Source organism: Tachysurus vachellii, chromosome 17 (genome assembly GCF_030014155.1).
Source record: "Tachysurus vachellii isolate PV-2020 chromosome 17, HZAU_Pvac_v1, whole genome shotgun sequence".
In the NCBI taxonomy this organism is placed as follows: Eukaryota; Metazoa; Chordata; class Actinopteri; order Siluriformes; family Bagridae; genus Tachysurus; species Tachysurus vachellii.
Window position 1 is genome coordinate 5,483,024 of NC_083476.1, and position 22,794 is coordinate 5,505,817.

The window sequence follows — 22,794 nt, forward strand, 5'->3', positions numbered from 1 at the left end:
GACAATTCCCTGCCAGACCACTAGAGGGGGTGCTGGCAAGTGTATTGCTATACCTTGTTGAATGTCATGTGTCTTGATTTTTTTTTTTTCCGTGGAGGCATCCGTTCCTGACAGATGTTTATTGAATGGAAAGAGTCTCCACTCCAGTGTTGGTGCTTTGTTAACAGTCACAGTGTTTTGTAATGTTGCCCTGTTTTCTGGATAAAAGTGTTTCATGATTTAGAGTTGAGAGAGAGAGAGAGAGAGAGAGAGAGAGAGAGAGAGAGCAAGAGAGAGAGAGCGAGAGAGAGAGGAACAGAGCGCAAAAGAACGAGAACAAGAGAGAGAGTGCGAGAGAGAGAGAGAGAGAGAGAGAGAGAGAGAGAGAGAGAGAGAGAGCACAAGGGAATGAGAATGTGAGAGAGAGAGAGAGAGAGAGAGAGAGAGAGAGAGAGAGAGAGAGAGAGAGAGAAAGAGAGCGCAAGAAAATGAAAACAAGAGAGAGAGAGAGAACGACAGAGAGAGAGAGAGAGAGAGAGAGGGTGATGGTTAGGAAACAACTGCATCATTGCTGTAACATAAGTGATAACAGGAACTAATTTTGTTTAACAATACTGAATATAAATACAGTATAAACCATTAAATAGCATGACATGGTGTTCACCAATGAATTGTGATTGGTCTGTAATTGTCATATAAGCAGAATAACACTGCAGTGTTCTACAATAAACAGCACAAACTTCAGGTTGTTAATGTATCACAATATTCTACTCACATATTCTAACACAGGAAGGAAACAGCATTAGACATGTGATTTTATGCCAGCTATGATAACGGGACATTTTTATAATACTTGACATATGATATACGTTTTATAACAGTAATGATGTGATTATATCCAGGTTCAACATAATAATGACTTTCAGGCAGAGGAAACATCTCATTGGTTTTCGAGCTCTTCACATCCCTCCAGTCACTGCAGCACTACGAGTTCCACTAATGCTCACTCTTGTCTTTATTAATCCTTGTGTTCACTTCTTCCCAGAAGGTAATTTCTACAGCCATTTTATTTGCAAACGACATGGTTTGGCCAGAAATGAGCCTTTTCTGCCGTTGCTTCTATAAAATGTATCAGCAGCTACACCATAGCCGTAGACTTATCTCCTACTCTACAGTAAATAGTTGACTCTATATACATCTTGTGTAGGTTTGAGCTGAGCTGTATGAACATGAAGGGTGATTATAAGTCTAAAGGTAATTGTCCATGTTTGAATTTGAGTATCTGAAGACAGTCCCCACTTTCCCCTCAGCCAGTATACTGTATTTTAATGGTAGCTATGAGAATGAAAAGATGAAAGTCTCAGCTTTCAGCAGCTTAATGTCTCTGTCTCTTCCATCACCCACTATTTTTCCCCTTCATTACATTTAATATAGGTAAGTTACTCATGCGATCCCCAAAATAATGCGGAGTTTATGATGTTAATACTTCATCTCAACTCAGCTGAATGTCAGCAGAGCAAAGCAACGTGAAGGAAATTTCTGCTCTTTGTGTCATCCTGAGGAACATCACAAGAGGCATATTTTTTTTTTGCTTAAGATATTGGCCAGCGATTATACATTGTTACGACTAAAGAGGGTGTCAGTGTCATAGGACCACTAGCAAAAGAACATTGTGGATAATGTTGTGTTACAGATAGCAGAAATTTGTTCTGATCATAGAAATCGGTGTTGTCACTGGAGACTCCTTCTGTAAAAGCCATACAGTATAAAGCTCTTGGATTAATAGTCTATATAAAGATATTGCTAAGTTATTTGACATGACAGCACATTTAACCATTTCAACTTCAATAGTCAATTGCTTCCGATCTGATTTTATAACAATAATAAAAAAAAATAGTTTTCTTCACAAAACTGGAGATATTTCATATAAGTTTATTACATGGTGTATGACAATATGGATATTATATCACTGTGCAAACGATTTTCCCTAACAGAGAAATGTTCATTTTGTAAGGTCAGTCACTCGAGATGCTTTTGTGCCATACTTTTTCCATCCACAGCCGGTTTAGAAATGACTCGACTGAACTTTGATTGAGTTTTCATTCTGTGCAATTGCTCCAGTAATGACCAATTAACGTCTCCTCAATTTGACCTTCATCAGAAGTCCAGTTCTTTCTGCCAGAATGATTTGGCTTGTGCGTTGTACAGGGCAGATCTCCTAACTGACTTTTCTTTCCCCAATACCATGGCATGTATCTGTAATGCCTGTCAGAAGGAATTTGATATTAGAGTATACAGAGCACTCAGATTCCCAAAAGGTCCAGGGCTTAAATTGTTTAGCCAATACAGACAAGTGAGCCTGCATGCCACTGTTGTCTGTATTGATCGAGCTCACATCAGCACTGTTTCTTTTGTATGTTTTAATAAACCAGGTGATCTTATAGAATAGAGCATATTTTTTGAAAGAAAGAGACAAAGAGAGACACGGGGTTGCTTATGTCAGTCAAATTAAGGCACATCTCCAAAGCTCTTTTGTTCTGATGGCAAGTAAGTGTGTCGTTAAAGCTGGACTCATCTGCTGCATTAAGGTAAAATGGCTCTAACAAATGTGAAAGAACATAGTGTGACAATGTGCCTAGAATGGACCAGTTATTGATCATGGCACTGAAAATAATTGGAAAAGGGTGTGAATAATGTGTTGGTCATAGAGGAATACAGATAGTCAACTCTATTATTTACAGATATGCACCATTTATAAAAGCATGGTTAATGTATATACTGATTGAAACAATACATACAACAAATAACATTTTGAATTCATCATATAAGGAAGCAGTATCGTTATCAAACATACTACACAGGTTGGTAAAGCCACATCTGAGGAGAATAATGACAATGCATTTCATCCTGTAATGTCTAATAAGGTTAATGACCAATGTTAATTAGATCTTGACCTGCTCCTATACTCAAGACATTTAAACATCTTAATATTCTTACATTTGTGTAAGTGTGCCAACGTATTCGGTTAACACCACTGATTTCACCACTGACTGAGAAAAACTGAGATTTTGTGTCCACCAAAGAACCATGAAAGACCAAGTCTCATTCGTTCTGGTAGAGGCAAGCTAGTTTTGACTAAAGGCATAAAATATTTCAAGAAGATATTCAAGATTGCTAAAGCATTACACCTGCTCTACCGAAAGACTAAATACCTTGTTCATTAACAAGAATTAACTTTTATTTCATATTATTTTTCTATACAGCTGCTATCAAGTGCTTGACAAGTTAACTTACTCTTTTAAATCTTTTCATAGATTTAGCTATTGGTCTTGATGAAAGATCCACCTTTGGTGAAGTCCTAACCTTATCTACAGAGGAAACCTGGTTTTGATTAAAGCATGCTGGTGGAACAAAATATGTCGCAAAATTTTTGGCAGTTCATGAATACAAGGTTTGCCAAGTTTGGCCAATGTGTCAGAACTCATGTGGCCTGCACACGAGCCTGACCTCAACCTCACTGAACACCTTTGGGATGAACAGGAACAGCAACTGCACCTCATTCTTCCTTCCCCGACAAATCCCCATAGTCATGCGCCAGTCTAGTGAAAAGCCTTTCCTGAGAATTATGTTATTATAACAGCAAAGTGGGGTCTAAATATGGAATGGGATGTTCAGAAACCACTGTTCAGATTAGTTATGATCCCGTTTCCACAAATCTTTATGCCATATAGATTATCATTCATTCATTCATTCATTTTCTACCACTTATCCGAACTACCTCGGGTCACGGGGAGCCTGTGCCTATCTCAGGCATCATCGGGCATCAAGGCAGGATACACCCTGAACGGAGTGCCAACCCATCGCAGGGCACACACACACTCATTCACTCACGCAATCACACACTACGGACAATTTTCCAGAGATGCCAATCAACCTACCATGCATGTCTTTGGACCGGGGGAGGAAACCGGAGTACCCGGAGGAAACCCCCGAGGCACGGGGAGAACATGCAAACTCCACACACACAAGGTGGAGGCGGGAATCGAACCACCGACCCTGGAGGTGTGAGGCGAACGTGCTAACCGCTAAGCCACCGTGCCCCACCTTATAGGTTATCATTACTTAAAAAAAAAACAATCCTCTAGACCCAAAATAAAGAGGAAATTTTAATTGTTTTAGAATTAGATATCTTGATGTTCTGCTGCTAACTTGTTCTCACCATGCTGCCAAAGTTATACTAAGAAATACTCATAGCAATGCTTACCCTAAAGTATACTGGGTAAGTATTATTGGGGCAAATACAGCAAATATTCAGTGACTACACCAGGTATTTCTCAGCAGAATAAAATATTTCTTTAAAAAAAAGCAAAGGAAATAGAGTATGTATGCTGCCTTCAAAAACTGGTGAGATGAAGGCACCTCAGACGGTAGCATTTTATGTATACATAAAGGAGCAGGCACATAGCATCAGCTTTCTCTCTCACGCTCTCTTTTCTCTCACTTTCTGTTTCTCACACTCATCATCTCATCGGTAGAAACTTTAAGGTTTTTGGTTTTGATTGAGGAGCTAATTTAAAAAAGCTCCCTCTGAGGACAGAGATGACAGTGAGAGGAGGAAGACTACTGTAGGAAGATCAGGATAGAGATGTGCGCTTCAGTGAAATATCATCTTTTCCATTTAAGATTGAACGAACTCTCAGTGGAGGTGTTGAAAACAGATCTTTCATATATTCTCAGTGAGCTGGAAGCTAGCCAGCAGGTCATTTGGATGACAGAAATATAATTCGTTGTTTGTTGCCAAAATTCAAACTTGGAACCAGACAGAAGACAGTAGCTGTATAGAGCTGTATAGAAACAAAAGAAAAATGGTTGTAATTTTAGCTCATATTTTTATTTGGTGGAATCATCATGCTTGTATATAATTTAAATGAAGTCTTGTATTAAATCTTATGCAATTGTCCTTTTACAAGTTTTTATGGTATAAATGCTTTTCTTCTTATTTCATGCATTGAGTTATTATTATTATTATTATTATTATTATTATTATTATTATTATTATTATATTCTCCAGATGGGTTTTTATAAAGGAGTAGCCGGCTCTCAGGTGACTCTCTCCAGTCTGGTGAACCAGAGTAAGGCCATGCTGGAGGAACAGGCCAGACACCTTCTGACTGAGCCTGAGAGACAAACCATGAGCTACTACATCCAGGAATATAACAGAGGACACATTGGAGTCGAGCAGCTGGTCATGGCCCTCTTTGAGCTTCTCAACACACAGGCCAAGGTTTGTCAATGTGAACGGTTTTATTGATTGTCTTGGTTCTGTAATCCAGTGTCTACATCCCTTAATCCCTTAATGATCCTTGCACCAGTTCCACCCCATTACATCACATCTATTTGAGTCCCAGACACTATTTAATAATAATAATAATAATTATATAGATAGTCATAGATAGCCTTTACCTCAAATATTTTCAATTTTGCATCTTATTCATAGATTTAGTTCTTGATCTTAAAGAAAGGTCTTATCCACCTAGAGCCAAATCCTAACCTCATGACCAAGACAACATGGGTTTGACTAAAGCACACAGGTACACCAGAATTCAGCATGTTTCACAATATGGTGAAAAGGTCCAGTGCACCAATATGTGGTTCTTCCACATATTGGTGCTACAGGATGCTTTAAATACCATAGCATTACAGTTCCTCTTCTGGAACTAATAGGCCCAAACCTTTTCCAGCATAACATTGCCCCAATGCAAAGAGCCCTGACCTCAACCCCACCGAACACTTTCAGGATGAATTGGAACACTGACTGTGACCTCACTAATGCTCTTGTGGCTGAATGAACAAATCCCCAGATGGAGACAACATCCGGAATGGGATTTTCTTATAGGTACGATGGTCAGTTGTCCACAAACTTTTGGCTAATCACTTAAAGCTATGAGTTTATTAGCAGCTGCAAAGACTAGTACATTTGCACATTATTATTGTGAGGGTTGGGGTTGGAGTTAAATGAGCCATTTTAACTCATCTTTAAACACCGGTGAGGGAAGAGAAGAGTTGAGCATGACGGTTTAACTTTTGAGTCAATATCAGACCGGAAAATCCTCCCAGACACTGCTGTAGACATAGCATGCTCCAGCTAACATACTGTAGGGCCCTGTGGCTGGACATGAGCTTCCATGCTGCACAGTCTCAGATTCAGAACCATTGGTTTCAGCTGAGACTCAGATCATCTACATGACTGAGTGCTTTTTAAGAATAGCTATTTCAATAAATAGTGTCATATGATACTCTTTTTACAGCACACACACACACACACAGTTTTTTTTTTTGGAGATTTTTATTTATTACAGTTTACTTCAAAAATATAAGGAAATAAACAAGAATTTATATGAACATTTAAATATTTTATTTATGGACTTATTCGTACACTCAGAAATTCTAGCGACAAGTGCACTTGTTTAGAGAAGCAGTCCAGAACACATGACACTTTGTTGTTGCATTATGCTTAATGTGTGTGTGTTTGTGTGTTTGTGTGTACGTGTGTGTGCGTATGTATGTGTTTGTGTGTGTGCGTGTGTGTGTTTTGTCTGCAGTTCTCCCTTATGTCTGAGATGCGGGGGCAGATCAGCGCACAGGATCTGGAGCGTTTTGATGCACTTGTGCTCCGCAAGGAGATTGAAGCTCTGAAGGCTCGACAGGGAGCAGCAGGAGGAGCAGCACTTCACACAGACTCCTTCTCAATGGTTTCCTACCCAGACACACTGGCCTCCTCCTCAGGCAGCTACATGACCAGCACCACACTCAGCTCTGCACGGGTATGTGTATGTGTGTATGTCTGTGAGGATTTAGGTGTGTGTGCGCATATGTGTATGTAGGTACTGTGTGTGTGTGTGTGTGTGTGTGTGTGTGTGTGTTGGATCCTATAATAAGGATATTTGCTGAAGTCTGCTGAAAGCTGAAGAGAGAGGTTTGACTCCTCTGTTTAATGATTGTGTGCATGATTGTGTGTAGCTCAGTGTGTCAGTTGGTCAAACTCTGATGGTGGGTAAAAAGCGATTCAGAATAGTACAGAGTGTGTGGGTGTAACAGATGGATAAGTGCTGAGTTCCTGCTAAATTGTACAGCCTTGAGTACTAAATCCTAGATTTCAGATACTGTTTAACACCCACTATTCCCTCTGTATCCAATTAGGAGCGACTGCTGTGGTTGATTGATATGATGGAGGTAGGACACAGATACAGATGGGTTTGCAGTGGCCTGACTTTTCTTTTTCCACCTCTCACACTCTCTTACACACATACACCCACGCACGCACGCATGCACACACACACACACACACTTGTCTTACTGTTCTTGTGTTCATCTAAATTAATATATTCACTAATACATCTCATTAATGCTATGCCTAATCTTAACCCTAACCCTAAACCTAAAATCTCTTTCCAAAAGGAAACTTTCAGCTCTTTTAGTTTTGGTGTGTGTGTGTGTGTGTGTGTGTGTGTGTGTGTGTGTGTGTGTGTGTGTGTGTGTGTGTGTGTGTGTGTGTGTGTGTGTGTTTTCTTATGGGGACCAGCTAAATGTCCCCACAAGATCAACATTTTCTGGAATTCCTATCTTTTAGGGTAGATTTGGATCAAATGCATTTAAAACCATGCCTCCATATATACAGAAACACACACACACACAAAATACACACACAATACAAACATTTAGCCTCAAATCAAGCTGGATTAGTTTTACCAGAGGATGTTCTTGAATATGATTTTTAAGGATTTGGCTGATTCAGATACGATAAAGTACCTTTAATTTGCTCATAGTGGTACGTCACACACTCTCAGAAATAGTTTGGGTATTTACATCCTGCCAGGTTTCTTTCTCCTTGTGAGGACTTGACAATGATTTGTGGATTCCAAACTAGTAGCCAAACTGGACTTTTCCTTCTCACTGATGTGTCAGGAGTATATATAACTTTCCTCTTGTAATATGAATTACAAAACTTATATATGGCACAGAAAGGAACAAGTACCAGCACAAGAAAAAGTACTGTTTTGGAAAGTGGGATCCAAGAACCATCGTCGAGAAACTACTCTGAAAAGAGGAAATACATGATACCTTTCGCCACACCTCACAAAGAGGAGGAATAATAGAAAGGATGAAGGCCTGACAGGATGTAAAAAAACAAACTAATTAAGGTGAGGAAGAAGAGGTTAAGACAATCAGTAACAAGACAGACAGTATGTTGTGTAAAAAAAAAAAGCACCTAACAGTGCAAACCCAAGCACGTGACTTGAACTCAAAAGAAAACAATATGTGAGTAGAGAGGTGTAATTTGTTTCACTGACAGTGTAGCCTGAGTGTACATGTCAGCATTATTTAACACTTATGCATAAACAACACGCCGCGCTCTACTGCATTACCGTAAGGTCAATACGGACACGACTGTTATTACTGAAAGAGCTCTGTGCTCCGCATGCTGAAAGTCGTTTGCTCTAGAAATGATAACTTTTCGGGCTTGAAAAGCTATAATTGTCAGAAATACAGATGCAGCCGTAGCATGCTGAATTCAAATCACCTTGAGAAGTAAAACGTATCCAGCTCAAACACGGCTGTATTCGAATGCTAAGCTTGTACGTAGCTGGTGGAATGGCATTATTAACATGTGTGTGATTTATCCCCTTTTTTTCTTTAATATTGATTAAAGATGGGTGAAAATTAAAGGATAAAGAAAAACATAAACTGTCATGTTAGTTCACAGCTTCAGTGGTGTATTGACTACAAGTGACGCTTCTCTCAAAGGGGAAAAGCAGAGACAAACCATGTGTGTTTGTGTGTTATTATGGGGACCAGCTAAATGTCCCCACAAGGTCAACATTTTCTGGAATTCCTATCTTTTAGGGTAGATTTGGATCAAATGCATTTAAAACCATGCCTCCATACAGTATATACAAGCAGAGACAAAGAGCTAAATGAATCCTACAGCAAAACAAAGCCAGTGATTTTTTTTCCCTTTAGTTGTTACCCTTCTGTATGTATGTGTGTGATTGTGTTTTTTTACCAGTCTGATCTCGATAAACCATATTTATTGCATGTGTGCACTTAATAATAAAACTGAGACCAGTGTACTTGAAATAAACACAGCTGCAGCATGTAATATATATATGTATATATATATATATATATATATATATATATATATATATATATATATATATATATATATATATATATATATATATATATATATATTAATACAATAATACTCTTACACTCGAACCATAAAGCTCTAAAATGGACATGAGAGAAGTTCCTACCATTTATTTTTTGTAGCTTTGCTTGTATTCATGGTATCTTTTTTTAAACAATGACCACAAACAGCTTGTTTGCTTGACTAGATTTTTAGTCTTTAGTCCCGAAATCTTACGTATTTTCTATTTTGTAATTTTTAATTAAGAAAGATTTGTTCAATATAAACGTTTTATTTCTATTATTTTTCTAAACCTATGTACAGTATAAATGTCTAGCGTGATGAAAAATAAATTTCCTTATACAGTAGTAAATCACTTTTTCTGTGACTTGACAACTCTATGTAGGGTTTATTAGGCATGTGCATGTGAGCAAAATTGTCTCCAAATGTCACAGACTGTATTGTCGAGCTCGAGTCTCTTTTCCTGCTCATTATCGTGCAGTTGTCGAACCGCTGTACAAGCTGCCAGTCTGAAATCTGAACGGCATAAGCAACAGTGAAGCACAACCTTGGCAGCACACTTCGCTTCCCTCTGAGACTCACACACAGTGATCAGATTGGCATTGTACTCAGAGTTGTGTGGCCCCTCAAGCCAAAAAAAAGAAGAGCGCACATCTGTCACAGCCTATACGGCTTTCTGACAAAAAAAAAAGTTCTAAGGGAAAACTTCTAGCTTTCCGCTCCGCTGGAGCTCAGCCGGGGATTGTGGACTTGGGAAGTGGAGGACCTGGGCTGACTTAGTGCACTAGAATTTCACACATAAGATTAAGAGAAGGAGGAGTGCAAGCTTGGGGACCTAGCTAGAGGGACAGATTGACTGAATTCATGCAAGTGAAGATAAGAGGCATGTTCGTTCATGTGAACTTCTAAGCAGAACGACACAGCAGTCATCCACGGTCCAGTGCAAAAGTTTGCACACCCTTTATTTGGGCTGTCAAGAAATTCTGATTTCTATATACAAGTTATCATATAGTCATGTGAAAAAATTAGGACACCCCATTACATATTCATTTCTTGATTAAGAAATGTCAACATGTCAATTTCCGATCTTAACCTCAATAAGCTCAATGAGACGTTTCTTGTAGCCATCTAAAAGTTTCTGACATCAACTGGAAGAAAGTTTCCCCCACTCGTCAATGCAGAATTCTTTCAGGCGTGTGATGTTTGAGGGGTTTCTTGCATGCACAGTCCGTTTTAAATCACCAGACAGGATCTCAATAAGATTTAGATCTGGACTTTGACTTGGTCACTTCAGAATTCTCAGTTTTTTACTTTTCAGCCAGTCCTTGGTGGAATTACTGGTATGTTTTTGTCATGTTGTAAGGTACAGTTTCACTTCAGCTTTTAAACATGTGAAACGATGTGGATTCTACGATAAAGAGCTGGCCAGGTCCTGCTGCATCCTTAAACCATAACACTTCCACCTTCGTGTTTCACAGTTGGCATGAGGTTCTTTTGCTGAAATGCTGTATTTGGTTTATGCCAAACATGCCCGTTGTTATGGTCTCCAAATAATTTAATTTTAGACTCATCTGTCCAAAGCACATTATTCCAGAAGTCTTGGCCTTTGTCTCTGTGTTCATTCGCAAACTTCAATCATGCCCTTATGTTTTTTATAAACAGCAAAACTTTTACACCTCCCATGATAATTAAAGTTGTTCAGTCTCTTTCTGGTGGTAGATTCATGCACTTTGACATCAACTGTAGCAAGCTGTAGATCCCATGATGATATTTTAGGGTTTTTTGAGACTTCTTTAAGCATCTTGCAGTCTGTTCTTGGGGTGAATTTGCTTGGACGGCCTGACCTGGCAATGTTGGCAGTTGTTTTAAATGCTATCCACTGTAAATGATTTTCAGACAGTGGAATGGCTGATTAGAAATTCTTTTGAGATCTCTTTATATATCTTACAAGACTCATAAGCATCAACAAGCTTCTTTCTGAAGGCCTCAGAGAGCTCTTTGGATCTCGCCACGGCGATACCTCTCACTTCAACAATTAAATTATGTTTTACAGATTGTTTAAATTCTTTGGTTTAATTTGTTTAGTTATGTTACTTGAATCTTCCAACATTGTTAAAATAACAATCAAATGTCCATATGTTTAACTATTAAAAAAAAAAAAAAACAGGCTTTCATGGGGTGTCCTAATTTTTTCACATGACTGTATATGTAAGCAGTTGTAAAATTTTTCTCAAAATCCTTTCTCTGAAAGTTTATGACCAAATCACATGTCACACAAATGACAAAACGGGGTGGATACAGGACCAGAAAGCAGAAACCAAGACACAATAAGATGAGCTGAGCACCATGCTGTTAGGGGATTCAGGACATGGTAAATGTTAACAGCTAGCATAGCTCCAGAAACAAAAACCTAGAAATTAAGACTTTATACAAGTATTTTTTATGTCCCTGGTGTAATCCGATGAAATACTTCACTTGGTCCGCATCCAGACCACAGTTCATCTTCACTATAAACCTGTGTCAGCAGTTTTTGGTATTGCAACTGGGAATTTGCCTCTGGTTTGTGCACATGTGAACATTTTTTAAAGACTACGTTGACCTCTATTAGCATTTCTGTTTATGAAACATCTCACATGGCGAACCATGAAGCAAATAACAAAACCTTCAAAACACAGAAGGATCATTTGTACCGTAAGAGGGTTCCAGTGACACCAGTGTCATTCCGTACGCCTGTTTTAATTAAAATTTTCACAAGGAACATTACCATAAAATCAAGCAAACATCCACCTACTCTAACAGACAGGTCTTTGAAGCTAAATGCAAATGAATTAGCCATAAGTGCTTCCTATACTTGCACCGAGCAAGCAATTAGAGGTAATTGATGGGGCTTTTGTTTTGCTTGGGGAGACCTTTAATGAGGAGAACTGCAAGCTTGTACTCACTGGGCTGTGAAAAGCAAATCCCAGAACCTCCCTGCCATTCTAGGCACCTCTTAATCTTAATCAGGATTTTTCGGGGGGTATTTGGAGGTGGGGGGGTTCAAAGGAGAGGGCTTGAATTTACAAGCCTGGGTGTGCATGTTAAACAGAACCTAAAGGCTTTCTGATGACTCCTCTGTGAGACACAAACTCAGCTATATTGCAGTTTGGATTCAACATTCGTTGTCCAGATGTTTTTTATTGTCTGACTTCTTTCTGCTTTCGTTCCCTTTGTCAGAATGACAGCGTGGTGGAGACTAATGGAGAAGACGCCCTGGGGAGTGGAAACGCCCTTCCAGACGTCTCTCTGGTGAGCCCTACGACACGGTTTGAGCACAGCCGCACACACAAGGCTCGGGTGGAAAAGCAACAGCATCTCATGTCTGCAGTAATCACACGTCTAAACAATGTGACGGAAGATCTGAGGCGTGAAAGAAAACCTGGAAAATGTCTTGTCAGTAATTGTGCAATGCTGTGATTCCTTTCCAAAAGTAAAAAGGTCACTGAAAGGAGAGATTAACCATAGGTCTGCTGAGTTACAGGAAGGCATGGGAGTCTTTTCAGCCAGTATGCTATCTAAAACATATGCAGATTTGATTGACAAACACCGTAATTGTAATTGAAATCCTGTTTCCCTGTAATCACCTAATGGAAAGTTCTGTCATTAGACTTTACTCAGATGATACGCTCTAAACAGTAGATGTCTTAGACTGGGATCGAGATCATTAATCTCATTCCAAAGCTATTCTTAAGAACATTTAAACTACTTTTCAATACAGGAGCCATAACAGCAAAAGTCATCGAGTTTTGTATCTATGTGTCTATGTGCTAGTAGATGTAGATGAAGTAGGACACGTCCATGTTCATAAAAGCGTTCTATAGAAATGCATGATACAGTATAAAAATATTTATATTTTTGCAACAACTCCGCTGTTCAGTTCACAATGGAAATAAAATAATATGAGACCTAAGCCAAGACTTCAGAGATATAACACAACAAATGTCTCTGACAAACGATTCAAAGAATGTTGCCCACTTTCGTAAACTTTGTTCTTTTGATCACTGTAGTGCCTCTGGGTGGCCAGATGAGGCAAGACTTTTAGACAGTTGGAGTACTACCATCTCTTAAAGTTTTAAGTCTCTAAGCCTTGATGTTTGATGTGTTTCAGGGTAGAAAATGCCATTTTATTTCATTTTATTTTATTTTATACATTTCCTGCATTCTACGAATATAAATATTACCTGATGCTCCTGCAACTGCTCCTAATCTGCTCTTAGATTATAAGCAAGTTTGAAGTAGGCTTTCAGGGTTTTTCTCAGTCCAGTGAAATGTCAAAATCACTGATTGTAGTAATTGGACTACATATGTGGTAGACTTTAGCTGCAAACCTCTGACATACGTGTGTATGGTTGTCTCTTGGTTTGTCTGTGTTACAAGGGCCGAGCCCAAAAGACAGGTGCTCTTTTGTCAACGTGAGTAAGTGATGTCAGCCCTCTAATAAAAACCAATCAACTGGTCACAGCTGTTTCCACGGCAACAGACACCTTCAGGCCGGAATTTGTGCGGTTGGAGTTTTCCAGTGATTTCTGAGGGCCAAGAACACCACTCAGACAGCTCCCATTCACTCCTTTGATTAGTTTCTCTCTCCAGTCACTCCATCCATTCGATTTTGAATCATGCTTTTTGCTTTGTTTTTCTTCATTTTTCTCTTGGTTTTGTTTCATTTCTTGTTTTTCCCCTGGATGAATGAGAAAACCCGATAATTTCATGCTGGATAATTGAATGCTTTAATGATTTGCATGTTCTAGAAATATTTATGATCGATGCTGTGTTAGTGTGTGCTGTTTGTTTTCTGATAAAAGATCTGCTACAGTTGAGAATCTCTCATGATGTTTATGTGCAAGACATTCTAGGTGTTTTATGCTTTAATTAGTTTAACATCTGATGCCCTGTTCTTCCATCCTAGGATGAGATGGGGTCAACTTCAGAATCCCCACCTTCCTTCAAGCCCCCTCCTCCCCCTCGCGTACAGCGCCGCCCCAGTCGTAAACCCGCCCCTAGCAAACGCCCCACGTCCGACTCCTCTAACTCTGACCTGCACTTCACCGCCCATTCCCACTCACCTACCAAAGACTACACACAATCCAAACAGCCTTCGGGTGGCCCAAAGAAAGAGCCTCCATTGGCTCAGCTCTCCATGGTGAGTCAGCACTTGATCGGTCCTTTCCCACGTGTTCAGTCCCCTAACAGGTTGAAACCCCCCCCAGCACCTGCAGTCCCAGCTCCCCCTGCTCCTCCTTTGCCCCCGAGTCCAGAAAAACCAAAAACCATGCCCTCCTCCCCATCCTCCAACCAGCACTTTGTCATGGTGGAGGTGCACAGGCCCAACGCAGAGCCTGACGTCAACGAGGTCAGACCACTTCCTCAGAGCAGAGGTGAGGAGATGCAGAACATCACACAGTTACTGGTCAAAACATTCTGAATACTGATCTACACCTGCTGTACACTTTATGTCCTGATTTATTGTTTTGATTTATGATTCACCATGGATCTAGGATATTGGCGCTGTGTACAAGAAAAGAGACTTTGACATGCAAGTGTATGACATGCAGCATTTTAGTTTTTCAAGGAAACAGAATATGTCAGAATGCTAGAAAGTCTGAAGTTTGAAGGTGATGATGTATGGGTATGTATTTTGGTTTACTGCTAAAAAAAAAATTGTAACACATTTTCTTTGATTATTATAATACGAAACAGGACATTTCGAAAATACATCTGGTTTATTGGTTTGTCGCCATTAATAAAATCTGGAATCATCCAGCTCAGCATTTTGATCAGTGAAAGCTTGGTGTAGGAAAAGGGATGAACCATGGTATTCGTTTATGGTTTATTGGTGATATCATTGGCTTATTTTATCTTTACTCTACACATGCAGATGAATAAAATGGATACACAGTCTTCAACATTTGGCTTCCTTTCGCTAGGTACAGAAAGCACGCATTCAGGAATCAATCTATGTCAGATAGAGCAAGAGATGAGTAAGTGTTGTAAGGGCTGAGGCATAACTATTAAAAATTATATCATTTTTCCTAACACAGGAAAGTCTTTAGGATGGAGAGCTTTGCAGATTCTTAGTGATGCAATTTTTGTCTTATGAAATTTATTAAAAAAATGTAAAAGAAAGAATAGTGGTTAAAAAGAGATCTATTTATAGCAGATATAAAGTTTCATTTGCAGATTTTCACAATATTGGGCCTCATTTATGACTTTGTTTTTTTTCAGAAAATTGTGTTAGTGTTTGCATTAGCCAAAGGGAACTAAAATATTCCTCTGGATTTTTGAAAAACACGGCCCATTTCTATGTAGTGACAACCACTAAACTCCATAAAAGGTGTAGAGTGTATAGACAGCATGTATGAGAACATGAAATGAATGATCGTGGTAAAAGAGGAAAGACAGAACGGGAAACGATTTTGTTTCACTTCTAACTAACTACTACTACTACTACTACTACTACTACTACTACTAATAATAATAATAATAATAATAACAATAATAATAATAATAATAATAACAATAGCAATATATCTGTTTGTCAGCTGAAGCTTTTCTTCGAGGCTTGTGGTTCTTCTCAGACAGGCCGACCCATCTTCTGCTTATACAGTGGCATATTTTGTCATAGATATCATATTTTTTATTTAATTCCAGTTATATAAAATGACACATTAACTCTCAGTCCTTGACCTATTGTGTTTTTGACTGAAACTCCAAAGCACTTTTATCATTTTCTCTCAATCAGAACATTTGCTAAATACTGTAAACATAACAGAAATAAACAATTTGAACTTGACACTAATTTCCATACACAAAAATGAAGAAATCTGCAAGTTACGAATGTTATTTTTTACTGTTTTTCATGAATAGCTAATTTCTTCTTTAAATGCTATGAATACGCTTGATCAGTGAAGCCCATTAAATATAACTATAACAGATCTATTTTATTTTATTTTTTTGACAAACTGCTGTGGTAAAAGTGGAATAAAATACTATGAGACATGGTGTTATAGCAAAAATAACCAACTATTTTTTCTTACTTGAATCACACCACCCCTTTGTCAATATTACTATTACACCTTCGATAAAAACTTCCAATGTACTTACAGTACACTGAAGTGCAAAGCATTGCATTAAAGAACTGTCTACATGAAAGCAAAATGTTAAGAGTTTAAATAATATTGTATTAAATACAGCCTTTTACTCTACTAGAATCCATAAATAATTAAACACAACACAAACTTTTCTGTCTTAGAGCACATTATTATTGCTCTTATGTAATAATAACAAACTCTATATCACCCTAGCAACAGCCATCGATGCGGATCTGTTGACAAGCAGATTATTATGATGATAAATTCATTTTCCTTCCAGCTACGGCGCTAGCGTTGACGCTTTGCACTAGTGCATTTCGAATCTGCTTTATAGAGATCTTGCATTTCAGTGACGAAATAAGAGGATGCATCATAAACTAATGAATCCTTCCACTGCAGTACAAAATGACTCATGTGTTTGTGTCTGCGCTGCAGGGTCCACTCTGTCTCAGCTCTCTGACAGCGGACAGACGCTGAGCGAGGACAGCGGCGTGGACATCGCAGAGTCGGGACGCATGAGCAAGGAAAGCAGTCCATGTCCTACCCGAACTCGGCCACTCAGAGAGAGTGCAGGGGGAGGGGAGGGGAGCACTGTTAAACCGGTGAGACCGAGAGAACCAGAGAGGGCGAGAAAACTCGGAAAATCTGAAAAAAAAAAATAAAATATTCAGATGTGTGCGCTGAACTAGTGCGTAAGGATGGTGTGTATGAGCTGTGATTAAAATTTGATTTGAAACATCATGCTTTTTTTTGTTTCTCATTCACCTTCTTTTTTCATTTCACCCATCATTAAAAAAATGACCTCACTGCACTACACAGAGAATACGGCTTCACAGATGAACACGTGACTGTTATAGAAGCACAGGTTGACGCTTTTGAAATGATGATAAACGGGATTTTTTTTCGGGTTGAAGGTTGTCAAAAGAAAACTCTGAAGACAAAAGAAATAATGAAATCCAAATGTGTACGTGTTGGAATCTCTCGCTCTTGAAGAAATTTCTGAATTCATTATTATTCTCATCTTTCTGTATCTTTCACTTATAGCCCGGCCTGCTGGAACCCATGTCAACTCTGGTGCGAGTGCCGAAAAGCGCCAACACGCTGGGTATCGCTATTGAAGGAGGAGCCAACACACGGCAGCCTCTTCCGCGCATCGTCACCATACAAGTGTGTAACAACACAGCATCACACACTCACACTTATGACAAGCCCTATCTAAAAATAGGGAATATCAGTCTCATACATCTATAAAATCTAATCCTCGTGCATAAAGCATTGTATATGTACACTTCTATATATACAAAACTTTTTTTTACACAAAACTATCAATTGAAACAAAACTACAAAGACATTCATTCATTCATTCATCTTCTACCGCTTATCCGAACTACCTCAGGTCACGGGGAGCCTGTGCCTATCTCAGGCGTCATCGGGCATCAAGGCAGGATACACCCTGGACGGAGTGCCAACCCATCGCAGGGCACACACACACATTCTCATTCACTCACGCACTACGGTCAATTTTCCATAGATGCCAATCAACCTACCATGCATGTCTTTGAACCGGGGGAGGAAACCGGAGTACCCGGAGGAAACCCCCGAGGCACGGGGAGAACATGCAAACTCCACACCCACAAGGCGGAGGCGGGATTCGAACCCCCAACCCTGGAGGTGTGAGGCGAACGTTCTAACCACTACGCCACCGTGCCCCCCACTACAAAGACATACACTACACATTACACACAAAAGTCTTTACAAGAAAAAAGCTTAACATCCATTTATACCTGCATTGTTCAGTAGAAAGGTCAAAAAAAAAAAACTCTGTTTCAAGCTTACAGGAAGGCTGCGGTAACTGAAAGATACACCCTTGCTGAGAAGATACACTGAAAGGTACAACCGTGCTGAGCAGAAAAGCACCTCAGAATACACAAAATGTCAGACCTTGTTGTGGATGGGTTTCAACAACAGAAGATCACATCAGGTTCCACTCACATCAACCAAGAACCTAAAGCTATATTAGTCACAGTTACAGTACATGTTGTTATTCGTATAAGCTATTGACCACACCGAATGGTTAATTGAACACAGCTCTAATAAAAAAAAGACACTCAAGTAACTGTTTATACTTGTAAACACTTGCATCTCATTAGCAGTCAGTAAGCTCCTTGAGTCATTTGTCTTGTTTTTTGAAAAGTAGCTTCCACTCTTCCAAACTTTCCAATTGATTTTGAAACATGGCTGCGGGATTTGTGCTCATTTAGCCACTAGTGCATTAATGAGGTCAGACACTGATTTTGGTTGAGGAGGTCTGGAGCTCGAGCTCTCCATTCCATGTCATCATGTTCTTCATTCTGTACAAAAGTGTTGTCATGCTGAATCATGGCCAGGCTTTTTAGTTCCAGTGAAGGGAAATCTTTATACTACAGTGAAGTGACATGACATACAGCTAAGTGTGGTGACCTATACTCAGAATTCATTCTCTGCATTTAACCCATCCAAAGTGCACACACACAGCAGTGAACACACACACCGTGAACACACACCCGGAGCAGTGGGCAGCCATTTATGCTGTGGCGCCTGGGGAGCAGTTGGGGGGTTGAGCAAGGCACCTCAGTTGTGGTATTGCCAGCCCGAGACTCAAACCCACAACCTTAGGGTTAGGAGTCAAACTCTCTAACCATTAGGCCACGACTTCCCCCAGTTTTCACATATCCCAGGTTATGGGGTCAGAGCTCAGGGTCAAGCCATATTACGGCACCCCTGGAGCAGGTAAGGTTAAGGACCTTGCTCAAGGACCCAACGTTGATGCCTCAGCAGCGTGTGAACTCGAACCCCAACCTTCTGATCAAGATCCCAGCACCTTAACCGCTGGACCATCACGACCTCACAAATAGTCATACATAGTCATAGACATTTCTGTGCTTCTAACCTTCCAACAGTTTCAGGTGTCCACAAACTTTATAACATAGTTAATAATACTGACAGGGACAGTGTTAGTGCTGTATATTTAAGTGTCAGTTGCTTTCTTTCACCCTCTTGTGATACAGAAAGTAGCTCATTTTCAATTAAACCTGCCTTGATTCTCTTTAACTTAAACCTTTAAAAAGTCAGTATGCCTCTTAAACTCCTAAAGAATTTGAAAAGCAGAATATAGAAGTTAAATTATAGGCTCTCTGCTGTCTGTCAATGGCACAATGGCCAAACGGGAGCAAGGGCATTTGGACAAAAGAACTACATGGGGTATCATCAGACAGCAAAGGTCTGCTTATCCTTCTATTTAAAAGGCACTTTTGACTCTTCATCTTGTTTTTTTTTAAATATTTTTTTTTTCTTTTATCTTCAGTTAAGTGACGCTTGTAAATGATATTAATGCAACAATAAGCTTGTGCTCCCTTCATATTCAGGAGGTGTGAATAGAGTCTGTAAAAAGGTTTTTAAGGACATGTCACTTGTAAAAAGGAAATTTGCCAGTTATGTCTACTCTCTACAGAGATTTTTCTCTTTAATTGAGCGTAAAGCAGCTCTGATCTGTAAAATTACAGGTTAATTAGCTGCAAACAAATGACATTAACACTGATGTTCTATACAAGTCTACAAGATTATTAATAAATGAGAACTCATTAAATGCACTACAGAGGCTTGAAAGAGATTTGTTCAGTTTATTGAGTTACTACTTTTAGCAGTGATTTTGCAGAGAGACTCATAAGCTTTTACAGACCTGTTGGATATCTGATGATATGCTGCTTGGCTGTTAGCTGCTACTTAGACTGCTAGCTTCTATGCTAATGACTGATGACTAGCAAAAAATACAGTGGGTACAACCAGTATCATGAAATTAGAACTTTGACTGTCTTAAACCTTGGATAAACCCAGTGATTGACACATGGTGGTTTTCTGAAAACAAAGCCAATATTTCATACATAGCTTCACACAGTCAATTTTATTTATGCTTTCTCCACTTTATTAGATGAACTGAACAGGCAGGTCACCAAGGGGTTCATAAGCCGCAGCTATGAATAGATTTTAATTAAAGTGTACTTTGGCAGAGATATGATATGGAGATGTATTATGACATATTGCAGTTGTCTCCATTGGCATTACTGCAGAGCTTATCTGTCACTTTATTAGGAAAACAGCACTAAGCTATGGTAGTAACCCCTTTGCTCTCAGAATAGCCTCAAATCCTCAAGCTGTTCCACAATATTCCACTGAGCTTCTGGTCCTTGTTGACATGATTGAATCCCATAATTGCTGGACTTGATGAATTCATAAATTGTGGACTTTATTGGTTGTTTCGGTCTGTTACTTCAAACCATGTTTGGTAGGTATTTAGAGGCCAAGGTACAGTATGCCAATAATCCATTCTGACGCCATTACACCAACAGCATTAAGCTGAACGTTGGACAGAAGGCAGTTTGGATTCATGAATTTATGCTATTGACATCAGTTTCTGACTCTACTATCAAAAATCATTTGATCAGGTGATATTTTCCCAGTCTTCAGCTTTGCAGGTTCAGTGAATCTGTGCCCAGTGTAGCCTCAGATTCCTGGCTGGAACTCAATAAGGTGTTCTGTGTGTTCAGCTCAGGGTTTCACCTGTTGGGCTTTTCAGTTCACCATGACTGTAAAGGGTGTAGTGTAGTGTCTCCCAGTTGCAGTTGTGCCGAGTTGTTTTTTATTCTGTAGTCCACACATGAAAGTGAGAAATTCGGGGACTACTTGGAGTTACTAAAAACCAAAAGGAATGTTTCCGACATCAGCTCTAATTCCTGTTATGCAATAAATACATGTTGAATAAAAACAAGATTACTGTATGTAGGTCTAAGTAAGTAAGCTTACTGGGGAGAGCTGGTGTGTCTGGAGCAGTGATAGCATGTAAGGGTACGGAGATCAGCAGCAATAGGGCTTCGAGTTTTAAGGCATGTATCATGAACTGGAGAGAAAACTGTAGCTCTTAGAGCCTAATGTGCAATAAAAAAGTGCTCATTATGGCTGGCTTGGCTACAAATGAATACATTGAATAAAAGGCTCGGTGGATAACCGGGTAGACGAAAAGAGCTTTTAATGAAGTGAGGGAGCTGGAAATAGAGAGTGAGATGCTTGAGTGGAGGTGACAGATAGCCAGGCAGCCAGGAGTAGATTTTAATTCCCTATCCATGGGCGGTTTATCAGCACTAGAAATGGGTAATCCAACAACAGCAGCTGTGCAGATGATAGACCTAAAAGCTTTGTCTTTCCTTTATACCATTTTTGTTTTGTCTCAAGTCTCAGGGTTTTACTGGGTGGATTTGATTTACATGTTAATACTCAAATCACCTTTTCTAGTGCCACCCGTCTTCCCATATGCCTGCACATTTCCATGCTAATTATTAATAGCTTTTGTGTTCATGTAAAACAGTTCTCTCTCTGTTTCAGAGAGGAGGCTCAGCTCATAACTGCGGGCAGCTGAAGGTGGGCCAGGTGATTCTGGAGGTGAATGGGATCTCTCTGAGAGGACGAGAACATCGAGAAGCAGCCTGCCTCATCGCAGAGGCCTTCAAGACCAAAGAGAAGGAATACATTGACTTCCTCATTACAGAGTTCAATGTGGCGTTGTAAGAACTCTCAGAGGCCAAAAATCAAAAACTCTTTTTGGCATGAAGCCACCAGTAGTCCCAAGCAAGTAGATCTTCTTTTATCAGATATTGTCTGAAGACAGACGCATTTTCAGTGTAGAAACTGAATAAAGCCACCTGGTAAACCCCAGCTTTATCATTCTGAACATGGCAAACTGGTACAAGGCACTTCTCAGTCTGATCACAACCATATTGGATATTGAATGATATCTGTCTTTACTTGAGTCCTTTTTTACACAGGTCCCCTAGTCCCCTGTCAAAAAAAACAGATTTTATTTAGTTTCTATATCTCAACTTTCAGCTCATTCCCCAGGTCGGAATTTGCTCCTTTAACCAGTATATTTCATTCATCTCAGATTTCTATAATTTTATATAAAAAAAAAAAAAACGCACCTTTGTCTCTATTTTCATGATCATGAATGCAAACCCTAAATGCTGGCATTATATATGTTATAAATATTCAGGACTATCTGCGCAGGCATTATTTTGAATCGATGTATTCTCAAGACATGCGGTTAGACATCCATTCAAATCAGCTCCTTTAAAAGCCATATGGCTCAGGACAGAGAGATTTTCACAATTAAACGCAGATAGATCTTACAAAAAATGGTCTGCATTTGCATTTAGTAATAGACTTGAAGACAGAAAAAACTCTTCTAAAAGACAGAACTTAAAACAAATGTGTTTCCTGTCTACTTGTACTGTACAGTTCTGTGGCTATTTCTTCATGTGGGTAAACATCCAGGACATAGAGTTCTTGTATCACCTAATCTGTCATCCATCATCTTTTCATTAAATTTGATGAATCTTGTATTTATTTGATTCATTTAAGGCATTTTGTAGGTTAGTTATTTCCATA

General features: G+C 39.3%; 1 protein-coding gene across 2 annotated transcripts in view; it reads left to right on the forward strand.

Moving 5' to 3' along the window:
- The window catches only part of whrna (whirlin a), a 96,661-nt gene extending 74,093 nt beyond the window's left edge, over positions 1-22,568 (forward strand). The window contains exons 6-13 of one of the 2 annotated variants that reach the window (XM_060890874.1): positions 5,051-5,263; positions 6,582-6,803; positions 7,180-7,212; positions 12,410-12,481; positions 14,139-14,607; positions 16,756-16,922; positions 17,365-17,487; positions 21,736-22,568. In XM_060890874.1, coding sequence (XP_060746857.1) covers positions 5,051-5,263; positions 6,582-6,803; positions 7,180-7,212; positions 12,410-12,481; positions 14,139-14,607; positions 16,756-16,922; positions 17,365-17,487; positions 21,736-21,918 — 1,482 coding nt within the window. In that variant the 3' untranslated portion in view covers positions 21,919-22,568. The remainder of the gene's footprint in view (positions 1-5,050; positions 5,264-6,581; positions 6,804-7,179; positions 7,213-12,409; positions 12,482-14,138; positions 14,608-16,755; positions 16,923-17,364; positions 17,488-21,735) is intronic. The other variant, XM_060890876.1, reaches the window with a different exon arrangement.
- The last annotated feature ends 226 nt before the right edge of the window (positions 22,569-22,794 follow it).